General features: G+C 33.8%; 1 protein-coding gene across 7 annotated transcripts in view; it reads right to left on the reverse strand.

The window, feature by feature from the left end:
- Positions 1 to 211: 211 nt before the first annotated feature.
- The window catches only part of LOC145284867 (tumor necrosis factor alpha-induced protein 8-like), a 447,133-nt gene continuing 427,035 nt past the window's right edge, over positions 212 to 20,309 (reverse strand). For all 7 annotated transcript variants that reach the window (XM_080133871.1, XM_080133870.1, XM_080133873.1 and 4 more), the window contains one exon: positions 212 to 5,388. In XM_080133871.1, the coding sequence (XP_079989997.1) occupies positions 4,814 to 5,388 (575 nt within the window). In that variant the 3' untranslated portion in view covers positions 212 to 4,813. The remainder of the gene's footprint in view (positions 5,389 to 20,309) is intronic.

Consider the following 20,309-nt stretch of genomic DNA (forward strand, 5'->3'; position numbering starts at 1 on the left):
AAAATTACATAATATACCAAGTTGTTTGCGCAATTATCAACATTTAGTTTGCTTTAAAAAAAAATAAATAAAACATTGAAAATTGAAAAGTTATTAAAAAAAAACCAAAAAAAAAAAACAAGACTTTTTCTGCTAAATGATGTTTAGAAATCTTGTATATCAAAAGATCACATATAGCACCAATAGAAAAAAAAAAAAAAAAAAAAAAATGAAAGGTTTTTAAAATTTTTTATTTTTCAAATAGATCAGGTGTAATACCAGACAAAAATTTATGGTGCTTATTGACATAACATCACGATTTAGTTACATCACGAGTTATCTTCCCTTGTAAATAACTCGTTAAGATGAGTGGCCATTACTTCACTTTGAAAGTTAAGAAAAATTGAAAAATCTTTTAGTACAAAAAAAAAAAAAGCAAAAAAAATTACACTTATTAAATGTTTTTTTTTTTTTTAAATAAAAAATTGGAAGAATATTTGTCTATACAATAAGTCTACATCACATAAAATTACGATCTGAATTCTTTTAATGGGGGATCGTTATATCAAAAAGCACCGGATTTTTATATACATTTAAAATTTGAACACTTCGGTTATCTCCCCTGAATTTAGGACATGCGTATTAATACAAAGGTTAACTTTGAATGAATTTCTTGAACAAAAGTTTTAGTTGCAGTTAATGTTAAATATTATAATCTCGTTGCTATTTACTCTTAACTTGAATGGAAACGAACTCTATAAACGGTTATTTAAATTTGGCAAAATCGTCCTATATTTTTCTGATGCTGATAAAAAATATTTGAACAAATACTGGCATATCAGTAGTAAGGGATAATGTACATTAGAAACTTGCTCTACTTTATATATTTACTAGCAGGCTGCTTAATTCATGTAGCTTTCTTATTATAGAAACAATTCTCTATTGATTAATATCCAATATATAATAACGATTTCAGAAGTTATAAAAAAAACAAAAATATAACTTGGGTACCATCCGCTAGAATCAAAACCTTATCTCTCCAGTGCTGTTACTGTCGGAGCTACTGACAGATATATACGAAAGTTTAAAAATTAAGTGATTTTGAGCTATGAATGTTTAATTCAACTTACCCTGCCAAGGTCAACTGTTTTCAATTTTGACCTCTTAGCAGCAATTTTTGCCGGCTAAAAACCAAATCGAAAGTGTACTACAGGTTCAAATACTCTCTCATAGATATAAAATTTCAGCTCAGAGAGGAGTCTGGTAAAGACTTCACATACACAAAAGGTCACTATATATATATATATATATATATATATGAAAATATTTTCACAAACGTTTTCATCTTAAATTCTATGCAATTATGCAGAATGTAGAAACTATGCATAAATAGAATCTAGCGTAATAGTGAAATAAAACCAATCATCTAAGAAACCATAAAATATAAGTAATTAATGCTCATTTTGCAAAGGAATATGCAAATTAGTTAGCCTTCACATAGTCGCTAGCATATCCATGATCGAGTATATATATCAATGCTTACTCTATTCAACATCATCAACAGTAAAGTAAGAATTCAAGAGTGGCGGCATTCCAATTCTCTTATACAAGTAATTCCTGACATGGAGTTTCATTACCATGATATTAATTACCTCCTTACCAGGATGTCAAGTGCGGTTTTGAAAAGCCAGTGCACTAGGCTAAATGCAATCTGACCCACAAGAAAATGAATGAGCAGCCCTGTCTGCATTCCTCGGCAGAGGCATCTTAGGTGATTAGCAATAAAGTAACTTTCTCAGAGAAGATAAAGCTTAGGAGAATAGATCTCTCAGGACTGAGCAGAATCATAACTATCTGACAGCAACAGACTTGTATCATAATTAATCCTTATGATATGTCAAGTCAATTTTCAAAATTAGAGCTCTTTATTATATGTAAATAACAATGTATCTCAGTTGCTGTATAAATATTAAATTTTATTTGTTTGCAAGTATTCATCTTGTGATTTAGATTTACATGTCAACATGGACACACACACAAGTATCAATACTATCTCAATCCTGATGTGTACTAAAAATGGATGCGATGCTACATGGCTAGAAGAGAGTAGGGGTAGACAGTAAACTGGAAATTTGAGACGCAAAGCTTTATAGCCAGAATTCATTCCTGCTGCTAGCAGAAGAGAAGGCAATGACAACAGCCTAATAAAATTTTTTTTCCTTTGTGCTATTGTGTTCAATTTTAATTCCAGCAAGAATTCAACCCTTGAGACAATCATGAAATGGCTGCCTCGGTTACAGAGGATGATTGAGGTTGAACATGGGAGACACAAGGTACGTTTATGAACATTCATGTATTTTACTTGGTTGTGACTTGTGAGATAACATTAGATTTCCCATTAAAGTGGAGATATACCTACCTTACATATGTAAAAGGGTTGTAATATAAACTAAATACTGTGGTCCATATTTCAAATTTTTCTTATTGTTCAAAACATACTGTATAAGTAATGGATTGTAAAGTACCATACAATACATACACTGGACAATAACAAATAAAAAAAAAATAAAATAAAAAAAACGTTTTCACTTTATTTCTAATAATTACCATGCAATCTGTGTGTTACATGGATGGTGTGGGGAGACTTATTAGGTTGCTTGAAGGAAAAGTATGGTAGTTTATTACAATTATCATGAAATTTTGGAAAAATTTAAATGTTATATGATAATGGCATTTATGCAGTACATTCTTTTTTCTCTATTTCTCACTCACAGCATTTACAGATTTATAATCAAGACATAACTACGAGTGATGCTGTAAATCAGAAATATGTGACACTTTATTAGTTTTTGTCCATATCATCCATATTTAAGATTATTTTATGTTGAAAAAGAATAACTATTATAAGGGAAACTAGAATGATAATATAATTTATTACAATTATGGACTTTGTGCTTTTTTTAAAACTTTAATATCTAATAAGAGCATACTAATTGTATTAACCCCCCCCCCTCCTTCACAGCTTTTTTTTTTTTTTTTTTTTTTTAATGTTTCATAGGTTTTGTAAATATGAATTATCGAGAATAAACTAAATTGAAAACTTAAGTAAATTTGTCTATTGAAGGATCTCGTTTGTTTTACGATATATTGTTTAGGGTTATTTCATGCTGATAAACAATACTTATATACAAATTATTGTAAAAAAAACAAGAACTCATGAACAATGGTAATTAACCCATTAGGTCCTATTGTCCTAAAAAAATGACACCAAATAGTTTCTTTTTAAAATCTCTAGGATAATATATAATAGTACTGCTTACTGCATTAATTACTATGAACAAAGGAAAAAAGTCATCTATATTCATCAGCTTCTCTCCAAGAGTTGCTGAAACCCTCTAAAAAAATCCTTGTAAAATTTGCTGAAATTTTTATTTGTTCGGTGATACATAAACTTACATAAATGAGTCTTGCAACAGTAAGCCAGTAACTTCAGCCAAAATTATGATATAACTGTGTTTAAACTGCTTTGCTCCTTACCATAATGTGTAAATTTTATTTTGAATGTATCCCCTCTTGGTTTCTAAAATATACCAGTATCTTAAATTTATGGTAGAGTCAATATTTTTTTTTTCCTAAATAAAATAATTTTTCCTTTCAATTTGTAGATTTTCTAGTTTCAACTTTATAGAAAAGAAAAAAAAAACATAGATATCCTTGGACTTAAGTGGTTAGGATATACACACAGTTATCCATTTTCAATTTTTTATTTGAATGTTGGTCAAATTCTTTGAATGCCATTTTGTTTACTGAACAGTTTATGCAGAAGATTAAGTGTGATCTTTTTTGGATGCCCTAGACCTTAATGGGTTAAATTGCTTCTTGTTTTTCCTAAATATTAATATTTTATAAATAGATATACAACATGTTTTCCACTTGGTTTAACCAATTTCAGGGTCTTTATCAGTATCCATTAGGTCATCAAATGCTGATAAAAGATTTTAAAGTTTAGAATTGCAGTTAACCAAATGTTTTAAAATTACAACTTATCAATAGAAATCATATTTTCTTAAAAAAAGAAAACTTTAAAATAGATTTTCATATAAGAATGGAATTGTCATTTTTCATGAAAATTGCATTGTGTAAAAAAAAAAAAAAAAATGCAAGAACTGGTTCTGCGAACTTTTGTATTATATATAGAATCAAGTGAATTTTGTCACCCACTCAAAATATGGTAGATGTTACATATGTGATTAATACACGAAAATAAAATGCAGAAAGGTGATTCATTTTTATTGAAGGAAAAAAAAGGGGATTTTTTTTTATTTCGAGTTTTAGAAAAAAAAAAATGAGAATATTATATATAGTAGCGAGGCCATTAGGCAAAATATGCTTTTTACCTTATACATTAAGATAAAATGGAAACATATATATATATATATATAAAAACCTGTTTTATGTGTGTGTATATATATATATACACACACACACACACATATACAACTGTTTTTATACATACACAAATGTTTATATATATATACACACACACACACATAAATAAAACAAATGTTTATAAATAAAACATTGTTTTCATTATACATACATATAAATATTGTTTTATACATAAAAATGAAAACGTTTTATATATATGTAGAAAATGGTGAAAAATGTTTTCTTATATATATATATATATATATATATACACCCACACAAATAAAACAAAAAGAATCACCATTATATATACGAGAAAAAATAATTTATATGTATGTATATATAAGTAAATAATGAGAGAATTATATATGTAAATAAAATAAAATCTTAAAAATTATGTATAAAGCTAGAGGTTTCCTTCCTCGATCATTTTATGCATATCCGTCACTATGACGCCAAGCTGGTCTTGGTATTGACCAGATGGGGCAAAGAGAGCATCTAAGAGTTCAGCATCGGAAAAGAAACGAAACACTGAATCAATTCTTATCTTTGACTTCTCCGTCAAATGTCTGTCAACAATCTCTTGAATGAGACTGCGCGTTTCTTCCAGACTTTTCTGGAGGAACGTCTTGTCGTAGGTAAACTCCACTTCATGAAAGCTTATCACAGTCATAGCCAACGAGTTGAACTTTTGTTTAAACGTATCGATCTTTCGCAGCTCTTCTTGATTGAATTGGTCGTTCCGGAAGAGAATCCCAATTTTCACAATTGTTTTTATCGTGTACTTGAGGATTTTCTCAGCCTCTTTCTTGTTAGACGTGTAGTCTTTGATGATGCGAAACATATTGTCGAGTACACGTCCGAGAGTATCATCGATGAAAATTTTGGCAATCTTTTTGTTGGACATTTTTCCAAGCAGTTTCTTCTGAACACGGAGTCCCAGGCCCCGTGAATCAAATCCGGCACCAGCCTCACTGGCCACTAAAAAAAAAAAGAAAAAAAGATACATTAGTAAATAGCAACAATGAAATTATTTATAATAGTAAAAGTAGAATTATCGTTATGAATCTATTTTGTATTGAGCACTTTTTAAATACAAAATCTAGCTAGAGTGCATTAATAGATATAGATTTATAAAATTCAGTGATGTTTTATGTTCTCTATAGAAATTAAGGTTATAGAATTTACATAAAATGTAAATCTGTATTCTTGTGTAATAGTTTAAGACAATCGAAATGTTCCTGAATCTCTAAATACACTCATAGGCTGCCTAAGAATAAATATAACCTTTTCAGAACTTCAGATATATCATATTTTCATTGAATTTAAAGTTCTGATTCTTCAATTTTGACACCTTAGCAGTTAAATTTACCAGCTAAAAAAAAAAAAAAACGAATAAAATTTGTCTATAGACCCAAATCCCATATATATCAAATTCCAAGGTTGTCGACCGAAAATTTAGAGTAGTTTGATCGAGACCGTTCAACACACACTTTTATATATAGAGAGAGAGAGATAGAAAGAAATGGTTTCGTCTCCCATTTTTTTTTTTTTTTTTTTTAGAATCCTATAACTTTATGAATTAGTTTGTTAGAGTTTTCCACTCCTATGTTTGTAAACAAAAACATGTCATCAGCTGAAACTATACTGTCGAGAATACGCCACGACCATATGTGCTAAAAATAGCAATGACCATTTTGAAATAACAAAGAGAAAAACATCTTTCACAAACTAAACGAAAATAAAGAGAGAGGAGGCTAGCAACAATAGAAAGCATCTTGTTCTGCTGCCGATGGTCCCCACAGCGACAACGAGGACTTGACTCAAGGCGAGATAGGAGTACTCCTAGCTACCGAGCTGAACAGGAGATTTGCTGTAATAGCGGTTAGCTTTATGGAGAGCCGTTCGTGCTACAGGGTTCACAGTCAATAATGATGTTGCTAAACAACAAATGACTATAATTGCACACCGTATTACTTAGTTAATAAAACACCTTAACTATATTTTAATCTAAGCTCGAAATAAGTCTTTTGTTTTTGTTTAGTTTGTGAAAAATGAAGTTTTTGTTTCTCTTTGTTGTTTGAAAACGGTCATTGCTATTTTGTCGGACCTTAACGAGAGTCACTCCCTCTGGTATTCTGCGGTTGGTATTTTTTTTTACGACCTAACCCAGCGTAGTATACACACTCAACCTCTCCATATTAAGAATGGCTTTTGGAATAGACATACTCAACCTCGAAAACTATACTACATACTAAAAGATACTATAAAAATTATGGGTGGGGGGGGGGAGTGATTCTCATTCAGGTTTGCTGCTATTTTTAGCACATGTGGTCATGGTGTATTTCTAGGAGTATTTTGTTCAGAAATATAGGAGTGGTTAGCTGGCAAATTATGATTTATATCTTCCCAAATTGGACATAAATTCTTTTTTAATGCTCGTAGTCATTCAGTTTCATAGAAGGTAACTCTAGGCAATGCCGGATGAATATATATATATATATATATATATATATATATATATATTTGTAAAAATTTAAAATGGAAAAAAAAAAAATACAACAAAAAAAAAAAAACAACAAAAAACCCATTATATATACCGGATTTTGGGGTAACTGCGCCAACTAGCTAAAAGTGCTCTTTTGGCAACCACGCATATAAAGAGCACTTTTTTTTTTTAGTTGGTGAAATTACCTCCGGATTTTGCACAATTGCCCTAAAGTACGGTATATATTCAAAGTTTCTTTTTCTTTTTTTAAAAACAAAGAAATCACCATTTATCCTCGAGTGAACTTAGAAACCTTGATAAGGATTAATGTGTAAGGTGGTCACCAAGACAACACTATAGTGATCGTTTATGGTGGAAATTGGTAGAATTGGGTTTGTATTACTATACACAGATTCGAAAAAGTTGTCAAAAAACAAATGTATAACAAATGTTATCAAAGGCAAGATAAGTTACTTTTCTACCAAATTGGATACATTTTTTTTGTTTTTATTCAATGTAACATTTATTCAGCTCGAAAAACATGCAGTGTTTACCGATGTATTGGACAATTCAAAATGGCGGCCAACTCTCTCTTAAACACAGTAAGTTTGAGAAAAGGTGTTATAAATAATAAACTAGACAAAATACTGTTAGAAATTCGCTCAATATATATTACCGTGACATAGGTTGACATATATTCGGTGTTTTTTTAATAGTATTTTGTCTAGTTTATTTTTTATAACACCTTTTCTCGAACTTACCGTGTTTAAGAGAGAGTCGGCCGCCATTTTGAATTGTTCAATACATCGGTAAACACTGCATGTTTTTCGAGCTGAATAAATATGTTACATTGAATAAAAACACAAAAAATATATCCAGTTTGGTAGAAAAGTAACATCTTGCCTTTGATAACATTTATTTGTTATATATTTGTTTTTTGCCAACTTTTTCGAATCTATGTGTACAGTAATACAAACCCGTAGAATTTAATTATTTAAGGAGACATTCCAACAAGAACTTGTTTATATGTAATCAGCTGGAAAGCAGGCGAGTGGAACAGTTTCATAGGAAGTTCTAGGAAAGCTTTGTTCATGGAATTTGCATTTAGATTTAGGCAGAGTTACAGTGGGGTAAATTGTTGGTAGTGATCGTAGCTAGACGAGTTTTGGTGGGGAAGGCATACATTGAAACTCAGATGAGCACTTATAAAAGTAGTGATAGAGCAGAGAGAGGCTTGTAACATCTCTTCTGTGGGAAAGAGATCGCAGGGAGGACAAAAATGGGCATCACCTACTAGGTTTAGAAGCTGGTTTTGAATTCTATCAAGGCATGATGGGGGGGGGGTGCACTCACCAGCTCCTCCCTAGTACCCCATTTGCATTGGGAGTTAGATACTTTTAAGAGTTGTAGAATGACAACCATTTTTCTGGTGACCCTAGCCACAGATTTGAATCAAGACTTCCATTTCAGGTCAGGAATGAAGGTCAGTCCCAGAAGCCTGTCAAATCAGCTTCTTTGAGATGAAAGCCATTCATATCAATTTGGGCCAAGTGGGAATCAGAGCGTTGGTGGCGTTACTGAATCTTTCAGATGAGAAAAGATAATTTTTATGATTGTATTTGTTCTTGTCTGTAGTGTTATTTTCACAACATTTCGAACAATGTAACTTCTGACCTTCAGGCGTATCCTATGAAACTCTGAAATCTGTACGAGATAAGCACATTAGATAGAATTCAGTTCAAAGTGAAACTCTTCTTGAGATTGAAGGTTCAATCCCTAGTGTGGGCGATACTAAGAATACAATTGCAAATTATCAAGATTTCTCCTTAGTCATGACTGACAAAACGAGGAATGCTATCCCCGTGGGTTAAATAAAGGATTCCATTTGGAATTCTATGCAGATTTCAGAGTTTGACCAGATACACCTGAAGATCAGACGTTACATTGGACGAAACGTTATGAAAAGAGAACAGTAGTTGGAAAAATCCAAATTCTTATGTGTTCACATATTTCTATAAAAGGGTCGATCCAGCTATTAGTCTGTAATGCTTCAGTTTTAAATAAGATTTTTATTGCTAAACTTGTAAAGTGAATGAATGCACCATATAAATAGACATTCTTGTAGCAGCTATTCAAACATACACCGTGCAGTCGAACGAGGAGACACACCCAGCATTTGAACCTTTGATACCCATTTGGTTTCTCTTCACCAAATTCAGATTAGAGATTAGCCGTTAAAGTTTCTTTCAAACAACCGGCCATTGACTGTCCACAAGACATTCTCAGATTTTCAAGAAGGAAAGCTTTGATAATTATATATAAAAAAAAAACAACTCTTTCCCATCTCCACCCCGATTACCTCCCCTGTAACCTTTTTAGATGACATCATTTAATACTGTGATATCTTTGTTTCTGTCCCATTTTACTTGAGTTACTTTTCATTTTCTTTAAATTTTACTTGTTTCTGTAATCTATTTATTCACATTTTTGAATTTGGCATTTTGGGATTCCTTCCAAGGCATATATACAAACTATCGGGGTTACCCAGCACTGCCCGGATATGGAGAGGTGGGAGGGATCAAAACAGCAGTAGGCAGCCCGGGTGGAGAGAGGTGTAAAAAAAAAAAAAGTGGTTATAGGAAGGCAGGCTCGAACATGTAACACGAAAGAGGAAAAGAAGGTGAAAAAACCTTACGTCTTAGCTGATGAGTCCATCGTGAAACGAAGTCATAAGCGTTCAAATTAAGGGTCGATCCAACGGAGACGATAACTGCAAAAATGTCGATGAAAAAAACTGACACGCTCCTTGTAAAAAAAAAAGAAAAAAAAAAAAAAGAAAAAAAATTGCGTTGAGGGTGAAGGAATGAAGACTTTTGGCCAATTTTTTGATATTTGTTGTCTGAGAGGCTGAGCTTTAAAACAATACCGATTTTGTCACGTTCTGATGCATCTGTCAGAAGTTTTAGTGAGACATACACACTAACAGACAAGTGAGATTTATATGATAAACGACCAGTTTATACAAGATTCCTCCTTTCCCCCTTCTCCATCTATAATATAAATCTAACCTGTCTGTTTAAATGTATGTTTGCCTAAAACTTTCGACAGAGGTGACGGATTTTCACGGGATTGGTATCAGTTTGAAGCTCGATGTCTCAGACAACAAATATTGAAAAATTGGCCAAAAACATTGATTCCTTCACCCTCAACTGAGCAGTTTTCTACAAGGAGGGGTCGATTTTTTGCAAGCCATCATATCGGTTGGATAAACTTTGCCTAATTTTAACGTTCCAAACTTCCGGTCGAGTCATGGAGTAGAGGTAAGACGTCAGATTTTCTTTTCCACCTTTGCATTACGGGTTCGAGCATGCCTGCCTTCCTGCTACCACTTTTTTTTTGCTCAACACACACCTCCAAACATCTGGGCAACGCCGGGCACCCAGGCTAGTCATATATATCGTAATATTTTAGAAAATTCTTTTTAGTGAGAAATAGGAGAGCTTATTCCTAATAAATTTATTGTTAAAAATAAAATATTTCAACATATATTTCATGTAACTATATAAAATGTTAGACATTTTCTGCATCAATTTTCAGTACTTCAGTGCTCAATATGTGAGCAGAGCTAGGTAATAAGTTATGAAAATATATTTCAGTAAACACCACGTGGATATATAAAAATACCAGGTAATGCAAATTCCATGAATTTTATCCTGACGATTCTTTATGGGAATAGAACACGGAAGATTCTATGTAGTTTAATTGCCATGTATTTTTATAACTTAGTATATACAGAGTGTCTCCAAAAAAATGTACTCCCACTTTATCAGCTTTGTCCAGACAATAATGGTCATTTTAAAATACTACGAACATGATTCTTTAATTACATTTGTTTTCTGTATTCGAAGCTATTCCATTTCACTGTTCATAAATGTTTTATCATTTGAAGTTTGAGTTTTTACATTTTTCTTTTTAAGACACCTATATATATATATATATATATATATATATATATATATATATATATATATATATATATATATATATACACACATACTAGCAGGGAAGCCTGGGATTGAATGAGAATCAATGTGTTCCACACTTTCAATACTTGTCATCAAAATCATCCATTTTAAATCAAATCTGGTTGGGGACCCATCGCAGTGCAGCTGAAGTAACTTAGTCAAATACATTGTAGTCTACATTGTACTGCAGAGAACCTACTGTTGATTTTATGAAATTATTTTTATATAAAGGCTTGAATTAAAGTTTAAAATGCAAAAGTCAAGTATCATGGTTCGATTGTGCTCTAAACAGAAACCTTTATTTGGAACGAACGCCTGTCTAATCAAATAACCTACTGTTGATTTTATAAGCCAGACCCTTCTACTTGTGATAAAATTTCTCAAATTCACTTGTGATGTTAGGCTGTATTTGGTCAAAATCGGACTGCTCCTTTTTTCATTTGATATTTTCAGTTATTGATTTACAATTCTTATCGGAGGAATTCTAGTGTTGGGATGCTTAACTGAAATCGAGAATCGGAGAAATTGGAATTTTAGGGGGTCATCGAAAAATGTGTTTATTTTCCAATGCTAAAATGATTCTTTTATTTCTTTGTTTAAAATTTAATTTTCCATCGTTGGTATAAATAATAAAATGTTAAATATAGATTTTAAATTACTAGTAAAACAAAAATCTATAGACCCTCTTCCCAACCATACCCAGTGTATTTTTATATGCACAACCCCCTCCAACACCAAATAATTCTATAGCTAAAAATTTAGAAAGTTAAAAGAATCAGAAATTGTATCAGAATCGGGAAAAATATTGCAATCATACCATCACTAAGGCAACCTATCTAAGAACAAAAAAATCAGCCAAGCTGTTTCAGAGTCCATAGGGAACAAACTCTCACACACAAAGTGCCATTTATATATATATATATATATATATATATATTATATATATATATATATATACACACACACACACATTAGAAAATATGTATCGTTGGGTCACCCATTTAACTCAGATAAATTAGATTATTTGAATCTAAAAAAAAAAATGTCTATTTTGGGGTGCTTTTCATATCAAATATCCAGTATGTTTAATACAGAGTGGAATGATAAAATTGTCGCCTTAGAAAAGACGGTATGATTCCATTTCCGTTTGATGAAAAAGCGTTTTTTTTTTTTTTGGTTGCATACTATCTACAAGTTGTGCAGTTGTGTACAAATCCCAAGAGCGATAGGAGCCTTCTACCATGTGTGAAAGTTCAATGAGCGAGATCGGAGATGCACTGCTATACAAGTCATGCACTCTACCGAGCCAAGATATAACAACAGGACCATTGCCAGCACCCTCAAAATGTATTGCTGGATTGCCACAAATAAAAATGATGAAAACAGTTTCTGGCTATGGTTATGGTCTTTGGTGTGGTTCAAGTGAGGGCCACATCATGTCGTCTCACATCTTCGAAGTCTGCTTAAAAGTCAACACTAAAGTGTACCTGGATATGCTAAAGAGTGTGGTGACCCCTGGTGCAATCATGTGGCCGTTGGCAGACCTTGGGTGTGGCAGTAGGACTCTGTATCGACCCACAAGACCCAGGCTTTGTACCCTTCTCTTACTGGGCCCTCTCCTCCCCCAGACTCCACTGGACTACTTCGTTTGGTCATATGTCGAGAACCTCACAAACATGACCTCCAACAACACCAAAATCAGCCTGATCACCAATATCTGCTGAGTATTTGCTGAGCTCCTGATGGTGTTTGTGGAAAAGGCATGCTCATCATTCCAGACCTGTATAGAGGCCGTGATTGAGGCTGAAGGAGGCTACATTGAATAGATGTCAGCTCTACTACATAATCAAGTTACGTGAATTGATTTTTTTCAATAAAAGTTTTAAAATAAAGCTGTAGTGTTGTTTTCTTTAGGGCGACAATTTTATCATTTCACCCTGTACAAACATCCTCCTGGTGATCTCCTTTAAGAAGAGTTAACCCTTTTTAGGGTTCAAATCCCACAAAAAATTGTATTGAAGTCTTACTGTACGTTTGTAACCAGACATCTGAATATTATTCAAAAGAGAATATTATATAAAGTGATCCCATCTGCCACCGGAAACTCATCTATGGGATCGTTAATAAAATTCACAATCCAACCATATATATATGACTACTTCATTTAATCACATAAATTAATATACAAAAGTATTATTTTATGCATAAACTTGAAGTATTTACTTCCACAGTGCTCAATACATAGGTAGAGCTAGGTAGTAAGTTAGAAAAATATATATGGCAATTAAGATATTCTTCTATTCTATGTAGCTTAATTGTCATATATATTTTTATACCTTACTATATATATATATATATATAAAAAGGGCAAAATGAGTGCCGTTTTCACAACGTTTCGGTCGACATAACCTCCGACCTTCAGAAGTATCTTATAGAACTTAGGAATGTTTCTGTCGAACTCGTGGAATCTGCAAGGAATTTTGTACGGAACCCTTTATTTCCTGGGAACAGCATGCTCTCGTTTCGTAAGTCATGATTGAATAGAGGTCCCAAGTATCTTGCAATTTTATTTTTCAGTCACCTACACTGAGAATTCAAGTGCAAAATGATATTCTCTTGAAAGTGGAAGGTTCAATCTTCAGTGTGCCTCACTGAAAAATACAATTATGAATTACTTAGGACCTCTATCCAGTCATGGCTGATGGAACGAGAGCATGCTACCTCCAAAGTAAATAAAGGGTTCCGCTCAAAATTCTGTGCAGATTCAAAGTTCGGCAGAAAGATTCCAGAGTTTAATAAGTACACCTGAAGAAGGTCGGAGGTTACACAGACAGAAACATTGTGAAAATGACACTCAAGATTAGAATAGTAGTCCAAAGAATCCAAATAATACGAATAACCAATACTCATGTAAAAAATTCAGAAACGTTATATATGAGAGAGAGAAAAGGGTGTCTGTTTTTCACTACTGAACCGGCACTGCTCGAGTATAGTGAAGGAAAGTTGCCTATCCCTAATCTTACCCCCCTTCTGTTGTAAAAGATTAAAGTGCTGAAGAGAATGTCATCATTGAGCAAAAATATTGTTTAGCGTCTACTTTTTTTTTTCTAATTGCTTTTTGTTATTATAGCTAGCAGGAAAGAGAGCAAGACGGCTGCTGCAATCATCGCAAGAAAACGGATAACCGTTTCTGTTAAAACATCATGGTGATGATATCTACGCCACCACTCTGAGGAACATCACTTTCCACTGAACAACTTCTGAGATTATATATATATATATACATATATTATACACACACAAGACTCCAACCAGATATTTTGTTATGAAAACAAAGAATTGGTCCACCATAGTTCTGCAGTTAAGGATTCATGCCTTTCGTCAGAATTAGCTCAGATTGTTAATGTAAAAAATTTTTTTTTCTTTTTTTTTCTTTTTTTTTTTTTTACTTGGGAATCATCACTTATCAAAACCCGAAGGTCACTCGAAGGTAAGTGTTAATGAATGTAATATGTTAGTGTACTGGGTAGAATTTGATTATTTATGGGGACGACTCAACAATAACTTTTTTTTTTACGTTGAGGTCACCACTTATCAAGGCCCAGAGGCCACTCAGGGATAAGGGTTATTGCGTGTACAGTAATCAATGAGATAGTATTGTAGTAATCAAGTAATCATTAGTATTGGAGATTTGATAGAGTGTCTTACTTAAGGGGACGGTTTGTCAGGAATTTGTTTATGTTGGACTTGGAGACATCCAAGTTTTAGTCAGGTGGGAAACAGGCAAACGGAAGAGAGTTCCACAGTCGTGCACTTCTGAGAAAGCTCTGCTGATGGAATCTACATTTGGATTTAGGCACAGATAAAGCGTGGGGAAAATTATTGACAGTAGTTTAAGCCAGATGTGAAAAGATTGGCAAGGGGGGCGAGAGATTGGAGCTCAGACGAGCACTTGCCATGGAAATAACAATAAAACAAGGACAGGCTTGCAACGTCTCTTCTGTGGGAGAGAGGCTGCAGGGAAGAGAAAAGGGCATCCTCCACTAAGCTACAAAGTCTATTTTGTACTCTGTCAAGACAGGATAGGCTGTTTTTAGCAGCTCCTGCCCAGATGTGGCAGCAGTACTCCATCCTTGGATGTACTTGGCTTTTATACAGATAGAGAATTGCATCAGTAGTAGTGAGATCTTCTGGAGCGGTAGAAGGATCTCAACATTTTCCCAGCGTCCTTGGCAACAGACCTGATGTACGTGTTCCATTTCAGATCAGGAGTAAAGGTCAAACCCAGAAGCTTGTCAAAACATGGAGCCTCCCCTAGATGAGAGCCATCCATTTCAATTGATGCCAGATGGAGATCAGAGCGTTGATGATGTAAAGATAGAAGCTTGGTTTTAGATGCATTAAAAGTGACCAGCCACTTTTTCCCCCACTGTACCACGCGCTCAAGATCAGAGGAGAGAGAATTAGAGAGAACTGTCATTTATGGCCTTTGATGTGTTGCCATAGATGTCAACGAATGATTGAAGTATGTGTTTTGGGAGATCATTGATGTAGATCAGGAAGAGTTGGGCCCAGGATGGACCTCTGAGGGACTCCAGCATTAATACTGTGGGCTTCTGATTTCTGTCCATCAACCACTACTCTTATGAGCCTATTGGAGAGAAATGCTTTAATGATTGAGAAAACATTTCCAGTGATACTGTAGCTGGAAATCTTGTGAAGTAGGCCCTTATTCCATACCTTATTGAAGGTCTTCGATATGTCAAGAGCAATTGCCCTGGAAAGGAAGCCTTTGTCAAGAGATTCACTAATCCTATGAGATATAACTGTTAGCACATCTGCTGTAGATCTAGCAGAAAAGAAACCATATTGCATGTCACTAAGAAGGTTATTTCTGCTGAGGTGGTTGACTACTACTTTATTTAATAGTGATTCCAACAATTTACTCATGACACACAGGAGACTTATTGGTCTGTACTGAGAGGGAGATGACTTTTCACCTGAATTCTTAAATACAGGGCATACTGATGAGGTTTTCCAGGGTATTGGAAAGCACTTCTCCTTAAGGCAACGCTTAAACAGTTTTGTAAGTATGGGGGCAAGTTCTTGGAGCTTTTTTAGCACTATAACTGGAATGCCGTCAGAGCCAGTTGCTTTACTGGAATCAAGGTTCTTGATTAGCTTGGCAACCTCACATACAGATATTTGTATGTTGCATAGCGTGTTGTCTATTATAGGAGGAAATACGGGGAGTTGATGGTCTTCGTTGCATAGGGTAGAATTAGCTGCAAAGTTCTTGGCAAATAGTCTGGTCTTGTCTGATGCTGACGAGATGACCTCAGGTCCATTGATGATGGTTGGGATAGAACGCATGCTACTGTTAAGGATCCTGTTTGCTATTTGCCAAAACTGGTGGGAACCAAGCCGCTGCTCAGCTACTTTGGATTTAACGGACTGAGCATATAGCTCTCTTGAATGTTTTATTACTCTTTTACAGTGGTTGCTGGCAGTCCTGAAAGCAGCTTTAGTCTCCGTACATTTATTACGTTGGTAGCTATGGAAAAAAGTGATTTCTGTGCGCGATGGCAGCAGCACATTCTGGGGAGAACCATGGCTGGCTGTTAGGTTTTTGTTGAAATTTTTTGGATGGTATGAATTGGTCTATGCCTACAATTAACCATTCGGTCACGTCTGATACTATAGAGGACACATCCTTTTTAAACATGGAATGCAGAGGTAGATCAGATAGGAATGTACGGAAGCTATCCCAGTTAGCCATAGAGTATCGATATACAGTACAGTGGAGAGGTACGCCTGAAGACTTATTACATTTCATTTTTATCTTAACTGCTACAACGGAATGGTCAGAGGATCCCAGAGGAGATAGAACGGAACATGAACATAGCTCAGGGAAGTTCTGAGGAACTTGTTTACATTAGATTTGAAGGCTACGAAATTGTATGCAACCGGGAAGCAGGTAAGGAGAACAGTTCTGCAAAAGAAGCATTATTCATGGAATCTGCGTTTAGATTTAGGCAGAGAGAGAGTAGGGAAAATCGTATATAGTGGTTTTAGTAGAGAAAGGATTTAATAATTGAGAGGACATTCCCAGCTATTCCATAGCTGATCTTGTGAAGTAGACCTTTATGATATACTCTACTAAAGGCCTTTGATATGTCAAGAGTTATTGCTTTAGAAATGAAGCCCCTGTCGAGAGAGTCTACTCTCCCTACTAATAATACTTTTATAATATTTTATTTTTTATAATATTAATACTTAGAATGCCTACAAGAATTTTGGAGAATACTTTGATGTAAAATATATAATTTGCATAAATGACTTAAAAATTACCAGTTCGCACATATGCCCAACTGCATTGTGGGATTCATTTTTTTGTCATTAAAACAAAGACAAAACAAAATACCCTGCAATACTAAAGTTGCATAACCATTACGACAAAATGTTTTTTGTATATACTTACCGACATTTATTAACGATGTTCGAGAAGTTATTACTACTTACCTTTGATTTATTTACCATTGTCAGAACTTAAACTATTTTTCTGCTAAAATTTATTTTCATTAGTTGCTACACAGAGGTGTAGGGGAGGGTGCCACTCAATTCCCAGGATTCCTCTCCTTATAATGCCGAGTATTCAGCAAAGGGGGCATCAAGTACCATTTTTTTTTTTTAACGTCTGACTCAACCAAGGATTGAACCCTGATTTTCCGGCCCATTAGCAAACACACTTACCATTATGTCAAATGGGTCGGTTTTAGTATTAGTAACATTTTATTTTGTTATTTTACATTTTTAGTTAATTTTGCTTTGCTTTAGTTTGTATAATTGCAATGGGGCAATAAGTTACTCTTCTAATTACCCAGATCAGTTTTTGGTGTTTTAGCTTATTTTAAAGCGTTTATTTACTTTGAAACACGAGTAGTGTCGACTTGTGTTAGAACAAGAAAACAATGGCAGGTATGAGAGTCATCTTAGGAGTCTCAATCGCTTGAAAATTAAAATAAAATACTGGTAGAAAACACACCCAATAAATGTCAATGGGTGGGTTTATACCAGTATTTTGTTTATTTTGTTATTTCTGAGCAATTATCGAGACTTCCCATGGCGGCCATTTTTTTTTTTGTTCTAAAATAACATTCAACGTTAGTCGTGTTTCAAAGTAAATAGGTTAAAACTTACCAAAAACTTATTCAGGTAGGTAAAACAACTTACCTTGCCTTTGGTAACAGTTATTTGTTATATATTTGCTTTTTTTTTTACCATTTATTTTTTTTTTTCATTTTGTTGTCTATACTGAAAAATGCGTTTGCGATTTAATGGTGTTGTATTGCATTATATTGACTTTAACCATGTTGGCTTGTGTAGCATTAAAAGTAAATGTGCTTGAATCTGAGTATACCCATGTGTATATGTTATTTAATAGCTGTTAAGTGAGTTACCCGGATTAAGGTCAATCATTTTTAAAGGAGGAGGAGGGGAAATAGACCACGTAACTGTTAGTGTAAAAGCAGACTGGAAGCATTTGACATTTTTATTCTGGTGTAAAAGATCAAAGATGTTTAATGTCGTTATAGGCTCCAAGAAGTACTATGAATTAGCCTCGACTTACATAAGTTATACAGTGCAAGGAAAGAAAAATAAACAAAGACATTGTTGTGAATAAAGGAACACACACACTATTATATATATATATATATATATATATATATAGTGTCCACAAAGTCTGGCTACATAATGTAGCCAGACTTTGTGGACACCCTATATATATATAGTTACTTAATTTAATCACACAAATTAATATATGAACGTATAAATTTATGCGTAAACTTTAAGTATTAACTTCAACAGTGCTCAATACGTAGGTAGAGCTAGGTAGTAAGTTATAAAATGCCATATATATTTTATAACTTACTATATATATATATATATATATATATATGTTTTCACAAAATCAAGACAACAAAGATCGGATTGATAGCAACAAGTGTATTTTAATTGTACGTTACAAATGTTTCGCAACCATTCAGACAATTTCAAACCTTATATCATTTGAAAATATTCACAAGAACGGCCTCTCTTCAGACGTTGAAAAAAAAAAAAAAAAACACTTTAATGAACAATATGGAATCCATTTTCCTTTTAAGAAAAAAAAATGTGATAAAAAAAATTACCTCCATTTCTTCCTTCAGAGTTTTTTTTTCTGTTTGTTATGTGGCATAATGGCTAAAGTATTTGATAAATTCAGTTCTACATGACACTCTTTGGAAGGTTCAATCTTCAGTGTGGGCGATACTCAGAATACAATTGCAAGTTAGTTAGAATTTCTACCCAGTGATGTAGCAACTATTTTTGCCACCCAGGGTGATCATTAGATCTGGCCCTCCCTCCCCCGCTGGCCGTTGATAATCTGCTAACCTTCAAAATTCCAGAAAGTCCTCAAAATATTTATTTTCATGGAATTACAATCAAGGATCTAACATCCGTTTAAAAAGGCATTACACACATAAAACAAAAACATGAACTTAAAAACTCATTTTGGTATAAAATTTCAGATATTTTTTTCTTAGCTTTTTATTATTTTAATTTTTTCTATTTTTGCCCCCCCCCCCCACCTCAAAATGCCGCCCCCTGACAGGTACTATCCGGGTCGGATCACTCCTACCCTCCGCTACTGTTTCTACCCTATCATGGTTGATGCAATGAGAGCATGTTACCCCGTAGATTAAATAAAAGGTTCCATTCGAAATTCCATGCAAATTCCAGAGTTTGACACGATACACTTAAAAGGCTGGAGGTTACATCGTCCAAAACGTTGTGAAAATAACACTAAAAGATGAGAACAGTATGCAAAATCCAAATGATACAAATTATCAATTTTTATTAAAAAAAAAAACTCGGAAAAAGAAGTGTTCATCCAAAAGAAATGCATTAATCTATTTTGTAATACTATGCAAATCCCTTTACCTGTTTTACATCCCTGAAAACCCACAAAATCCTACCCTTACAAGCAGCAAAATTCCACCCTTACACAGTAGACATCCCCAGATGCCAGAAAACCTTCTACTCTAATAGTTTCTTCCCTAGAACTGCTAGACTTTAGAATTCCTTTCCAGGTTCCTGCTTCCCCCACTATACTGACATGCAGAAATTCAAGTGTAATGTAAAGAAACGTCTTGTTGCTCAACTCTACATAGTATCCCTGCAATTTATGTCCCATCAAAGTGGCACTGTGCCTCGTTTGGAGGTGAAAATACAAAAAAAAAAAAAAAAAAAAAAAAAGTTCACTCTCCAAATTTCACCTTGTGCCGTCTTATCCAATCACTTGCTTCTAAGTATTCCCTGGCCGCCCAATCTTCCTGCGATTTAGG

Source organism: Euprymna scolopes, chromosome 9, assembly GCF_053919585.1.
Source record: "Euprymna scolopes isolate OS-2025 chromosome 9, ASM5391958v1, whole genome shotgun sequence".
Lineage (NCBI taxonomy): Eukaryota > Metazoa > Mollusca > Cephalopoda > Sepiida > Sepiolidae > Euprymna > Euprymna scolopes.